The sequence below is a fragment of the Erigeron canadensis genome, chromosome 3 (assembly GCF_010389155.1).
Source record: "Erigeron canadensis isolate Cc75 chromosome 3, C_canadensis_v1, whole genome shotgun sequence".
Taxonomy (NCBI): domain Eukaryota; kingdom Viridiplantae; phylum Streptophyta; class Magnoliopsida; order Asterales; family Asteraceae; genus Erigeron; species Erigeron canadensis.
The window spans coordinates 22,483,474-22,489,894 of NC_057763.1; the positions used below are offsets into that span (position 1 = coordinate 22,483,474).

Here is a 6,421-nt window from a genome sequence, read left to right on the forward strand (position 1 = left end):
TGATCGAGTTTTGGGTGATGGCACGATACAAGTTGTCCTTTTAAGGTCATTGAAGAACCAAATGGCTATCAAAATATTGTGATTACTTTTAAGGGTCACTGATGGAAGTTGCGGCGAAATATATTTGTGAAACTGTAATAGATATTGTCATGACCATCCCAGCTTCCCTTAACGATTTCAACGTCAAGCAAAGAAAGATGCGGCCACCATAAACATTGCTGGCCTAAATGTAGTGTGTATGATCAATGAGTCAACAGAAGCTGTGATTGCTTATGGTGTTTGCAAAATTGTTGAAAAGTAGTGTTAAAGAGTTTATTCTTGTTGATGGGTCGACTAGAATATCAAAGATACAAGATTTATTGCAAGAATTCTTTGAAGAAAATGAGCTATGCAAGAGCATCAACCCTGGTAAGGCTGTCCATATAGGGCAGTAATTATGGCTGCAAAAGTTGTGTGGTTAAACTATGAAGATGTTAGGATTTAGTGATTTTAGACATTGCTCCCCTGTCACTTGGTACCCAGATACGCGGAGAAATCATGAGCGTAATGATCCTATGAAGTACTCCTACATGGAGAAATCTTGAGAGTTGTGATCCCACGAAGCACTCCTATACTTACAAAGAAGACCACGACTTTTTCTGAATAGTGTGTGAAGGCGACCAATCCTATATGAAGACGCACAACAAGATGCATCATTCTATATCCAGGTACTGAAAAATTGGCTCAACCTCAAATTTTCTTTCCCTGTGGTAGGTATTTAGGAGGACATGAGCAAAGAATTGAGATATGACTTTTGCCTAGAAGATTTGATGATAATCGGGTTGATTTAGTACATTAGTGTATGAAAACTTGTAATAATTTTTGTAGGATTTGTACATAATGCTTTGTTATACTACTATTATTCATTTGAGTTTGATCTTTACACTTCATCTTAATCTATTCTTTGAAATTGAAGTTTGAATCTAACTTTGATAGATCATCTTTGCTCTTCAGAAAATTAATTGGAAGTTGAAACGTCGCAGCTTAAGTCTAGTACGTTGTCTACTTTGTTTCGGTCTGGTGCAGTTCTGTTTGACTATTGAGTATCGCTTAATTGACTTCAGATGTAAAACTGTTGGTGTTTTAAAAACCCAAATTTTAAAGACCTCCCTGTGCTTAAAATGGACCAGTAGGAGCAAATTACACACCCGCAAAAGTCAACTAGAAGTCAGACCCAAATAGGAGGGATCAATAATGATACTTCACACTCACTCTAGGGTTGTCACATAGAGAGACTGGAATGTAGGAGATCGTAATCTGTAATCCTCTTTTAGTTTATGTGATGTTTAGATTTTCTATGTCTGTGTTTCATGACAATATATGAATTGACAAGTCTGCGATGTGTATGCACTTGCTACCCCCTATCCCAGTTTTCTTATACCGCATATCACCCGGGGCTGTAAATGAGTCGAGTTCAAGCTCGAATGTGCTCACGAATTTCAAGATTTTAACAAGTCAACCTCGAGTATCTCATGAATAGTCTGGCTCATTTAAACCCTGCATACCACCCTTTCAAAATAGACAGCAGCTTTTGATGAAGGAAACACAAACCACCAAAAGGCATTTTATTTGATAGGGACTTCTGTGAACAATGCACTTCATTAAACAAAGTAACTGTAAGAACACTAAACACTACATGTTTGTCAAATATGTACAAGTATTGAGTTGTCGTCATGGAAAAGTTCCAAGATTTCGAGCATCAGAAAGGCGACAACATAACAAAGGAAAACAAACATGGTCTAGAAATCCTTACTGTTGATCACACCGTGCTTTATTCTAATAATATGGTACAGGAGGCCACACTAACTAATAGTTCACTGCGTGTTAGATCATAAACACAGTGGGAGTGATCGTAGTGATCACGCCTTGAAGGGTTTTAGGAATCTCAAGAAACTTCTTTGAAGTATTGAGCGAAGATGGAAGCCATAAAATGAAAACTACACCTATTCAACATCTTCAGCTTGTAGCTTCCAACATTTTGGATCTAATTCAGCCTGAAATACTTTATCTCTCCATTGGAAAACACAACCACGAGCTTCTAAGTGCTCAAGAACTAATCTTGGTAACAAGGTTCTAAACAACGATTGGAGCTTCACTTTTGTCAGTCCTCCACATCCCAACAATGTAGCTGAAAGTCCACTTGGGGTTATACCCTCCATGTGAAGAATTGTCATACTTTGCAAACAGCCTAGGCTAGCAAGGTATAACAACCCAACATCCGTCACGGAGGTATATGACAGATTAATCTGTAAAGAACAACAATAAGAATTGGAATCAACAATTAATATATTAAGTTGATTACACAACTATATAAACAATTATTATCTAGTTTTTTAATAAAAATTTCATTAAAAATGTTTTATGCATTTAATTACAGTTAGGTTGACTTTCATCATAGTTGACCCTTTTATTTTAGTAAAACCTGAATTTAGCAAAATCCTTTGATAAATGAACAATTCTATATAAATGAGTAAACAAGCGCAGAAGTTGTTTACCTGTCTGAGGTTTTGTGAAAAATGAGCAAGTGGAATCATTCCCGAGTCATTTACATTTTTGCATTTCTTAATGTCTAGCTTTGTGAGTTGCTTGCATCTAATGGCAATGGCTTTTAGCCCTAAAGATGTAATACGAAGGCATCCTCGGCTTTCAAGAGTGTTCAACTTTGAACAATTTGACACCGAGAATAAAGAGCTATCGGTGATGTTTTCACAGTAAGAAACGTTGATCATTTCAAGGGTACTGCAACCATGAGCAACTGCAGAAATGCCCTTATCTGTAATTCCAATTGATCTAAACAACCAAAACACATTCATAAATTAGCTATAGATGGCCACACAAAGTTCACATAAGAATAAAGTTCTAATTTTTAATGGTCACTCATCAATTTACGTCATTTTGGGCCACTTCTAATATAATAATGACCATCAAGAGTAAACTTATTCATTTTTTTTTTCTTTTTTATGTGAACTTTTTCATTGCTAACCTGTATAAATCGAGCTCTTTAAGTTTTGGGCATCCTTTTCCGATAAAAATAAGACCTTCATCAGTTATATTCAGACATATCCCAAGCTTCAGAACAGAGAGTTCAGAACATCTTGAAATTGATTTTAGCCCTGCATATAAATGCATTGTAAACAATTAGCATTCCACAGGTGCAATGAAAAATTGCACATTGTCGTCATGACAGATACTGAGGTAAAGATTATTTTATGTTGTAATTATTCAAGGGTAATCCAGACATTTTCTGATAATGAGCATACCTTCGTCGTCGATGTCATTGTCGGTAACATCAAGCTCCTCAAGTAGAAGACACTGTTGCCCAATCAAAACAAAAGCTTCGGAAGGAACCAGGGTGCATGACTCCATCTTGAGAGAAACAAGAGACGCACATGATTTTGTGATGCAAGCAATTGAAGCTTGAGTTATCCTTCGGCAACATGTGATGTCTAGCCTTTTCAAGTCCGTGTGTTTCGTGACAATAGATGACAAACCATCATCAGTCACGCCCAAGCACTTACTTAAGCTCAGCTCCTTGAGCAAAACACAGGAGCTTCCAATCCCCTTAAGTCCCGAACACGTAACCTGGGAACCATCTAACCGGATTGACTGCAACTGTGAAAGCTTCTGAAGACTTTCAGAAATGGCAAGAGTTACCTGAATCAGTCCACAGGTTCATATTAGTAAAACGACCAAAATATCCCTCAGTATGATAAATGAAGGAATAATGTGGACACGAACTAATGTGATCTGTATTTTGTATGTTGTCAATGGAAGAAAACTCTTTTCTTTGATTTTAGGACGATGGAGTAACCAGTTAGGTGCATCATGCATGGTTTAAAAGCAAAGCTATACGACAAAATGAGTTTAAAAAAACACCATCTTTTCAACTACTTGAAAAGTTGGTTCTTTATATCACTACTGATAGATATCTTGCACCATGACTATATCAAACTTTCAGATAAAAACCTTAAAAGTCGAAACCTTTTTGATCCATCGTTACACGATCAGTGGGCATACAACAATAAGGTAAAACGGGTATGTGACTTACTAGTGGTCCGTATGCTAGGTTAAGGTTCTGAAGACAACTGGTACTGCTTGTTACCGAAGACAATCCCACATGAGTAACATACTCACAATATGACATATTCAAAGTCTGTCATATAAGTACGAACTTGTTAGTTTCTTGTAAGACTTACGAAACAAAATACCATTTGGGTTTGTTTTTCAAGAGCATATACCTTCAGTGACCTCCACCCTTGTTTGAGGGATACAAGACTTTCATCGTTGATTCCACAACATCCTTCTAAAACCAATTCTTCGAGATATTGCAACTTCAGAAGTGAAGGCAAGCATTTTTCCGTGATCTGTATGATTATATAAACAAGAAAAAATGAGAATTCAGTATTGTAGTGAAAAGACCCGAAATCACTAAATTTCTAGTTTCCACCGAAAAAGCGGGACCCACTGACATATTTTTAAAAAACGTATTTTTGTTTAATCCGTATATTAGGTGACCTATATACAAAAATCTGCAACAGCGAATGATAAACATACAAAGGAATAGCGACATCAACAACATGACCGACAAAGATGAAAGATACACATACATCAGTTTCAAACTTTCAATCATTAATCGTGACGTTAAAATGAAATCACCACGTTTAAATAAGTTATCTTTATCAAAGCCAAAATATTAAACCTTAACAAGTTAAAACTCCTGATTTTTGCCACAACCGGAACAACTTACTACTACCTTAATCCGAAAATATTGGCTCGAAGAAACTCAAACTTAAATCTTCCGATTTCAAGCTTGACACACATTTATTACATTTTCTAATATACAACACCTTTCTATTATTATTCTCTTTATCACTTTCAAATAGTTTCATCAATTTAAAGTTACAAATTACAATACAATTCATTTAACTACAAAAACCACTAGCTAAACAACTTGCAAATAGTATGCACAATATAGAAAAAAGACAACAAACACATCATGCAATGAAGCATGTGATAACTTATAATCCAATAAAACTTAACAAATAATAAGTCAGTAAATCAGTATTACCAAAAATAGAAAGACACGACAACAACGATACTCAATCCCATTAGACAGTCATACCCTTACCCAAGAGTAGAGAGACTGCTTCATAAAAGACCCAATTAAAACTTTCCAAAAATAGAAAGAAAAACAAATATATAAGGGAAGTATAGTATACCAGCAAATGAGAAAGATCCAAGCTTTTAATCTGCTTACACTTAACACCAATCAAAGCAACACCTAAATCACTAACACCCAAACACCATTTTAAATTCAAAACCTTTAAATTCAAACATCCAACTGCAATACATCCAATTCCAATATCACTTAACCCTTTACACCTAGCCAAACACAATCTTTCCAAATTTGAGCAATTTGCAACTGCAGCTGCAGCATTATCAGTCAAATGTACACCATTTGACAAATCAATCTCAACCAAATTCACACAATTTGATACCAAACTTGATAATCCTAAATGGGTATAGAACTTAGACCTAGAAAGATCAATAAAGTTCAAAACTTGACCACAAGAAGCCGATAAAATCGACAAATATTCATCGGTTATTCGAGGACATAAAGACAGATCTATATGTGTTACAAATGGGTATCTTTTTAGAATCTTTTTGAATTGTTGTTTGTTATGTTGATGATCATTGTTTGTGGTTCTTGGAAATGGTTTGAGTGTTTTTCTATGGCGTGATTCAATTGTGTAAAATGATTTTGATACTAAAGAAAATGATTTTTGATCATTTGGGTTTGGTTTTAAGTAATCCAAGATTGTGAAAATTATTTCTTCTGACAATAATTCAAAAGGATTCATCTTGGTTTGTGTTTGGATACATTTTTGTTTCTTCATTATTATTATTTGTATATATAAAGATTTGATTGAATGGTTTCAAGATTTTGTATAAATTATGTAATGAAGAAATGGGGATTATAAAGAGGAAGATTTTGAAGTAACCGTTTAACAAGAAAAAAAAAGATGGTTTGGTTATTTGGGCAGTTGATAACTGAGTGAAGGTTGTGAGAGAATGATGGAAGAAATATAATGAATGTATTGTGTAAATTACAACTTTGCCCTTTTTCATTTCTTTGTTATACGAGTAATAATTAGAAGATTTTTTGTAATGTGATGAGTATATTTTATAGAGGAGATTCTCTTAAGTCATCATAAAATAGGTCATTTTTTTTATCTTTATTTTTAAATATTAGCTTTTAATTTTTAATTTAGGTCAAGATTTCTCTAACTCAACTCAAGTTGGTTAAATAATTTAAAGGAATCATCTTCCATATCTTTACCCTCACAATGCTAGTTTTGTTGAATTAATATTATTTTTGTCT

At 34.5% G+C, this 6,421-nt stretch overlaps 1 protein-coding gene across 1 annotated transcript; it reads right to left on the reverse strand.

The window, feature by feature from the left end:
• Nucleotides 1-1,619: 1,619 nt before the first annotated feature.
• Nucleotides 1,620-5,982, reverse strand: LOC122592322 (F-box/LRR-repeat protein 3). Its single transcript, XM_043764524.1, has 7 exons — nt 5,259-5,982; nt 4,278-4,403; nt 4,088-4,192; nt 3,300-3,693; nt 3,023-3,152; nt 2,535-2,829; nt 1,620-2,285 (listed from the first exon to the last, which is right to left on the reverse strand). The coding sequence occupies exons 1-7, from the start codon at nt 5,934-5,936 to the stop codon at nt 1,983-1,985; spliced, it is 2,031 nt and encodes a 676-aa protein (XP_043620459.1). The 5' UTR covers nt 5,937-5,982; the 3' UTR covers nt 1,620-1,982.
• Nucleotides 5,983-6,421: the final 439 nt, after the last annotated feature.

Bases quoted from the DNA above. Each gene is read 5' to 3' on its own strand.
- LOC122592322 (XM_043764524.1), bottom strand. From the start codon at position 5,936: ATGAAGAAACAAAAATGTATCCAAACACAAACCAAGATGAATCCTTTT. The intron at 3,153-3,299 runs GTATGCTCATTA...ATTTATATGCAG, and splicing joins CAATGACATCGACGACGAAG to GGCTAAAATCAATTTCAAGA. The intron at 2,286-2,534 runs GTAAACAACTTC...TGTTCTTTACAG, and splicing joins TTTCACAAAACCTCAGACAG to ATTAATCTGTCATATACCTC.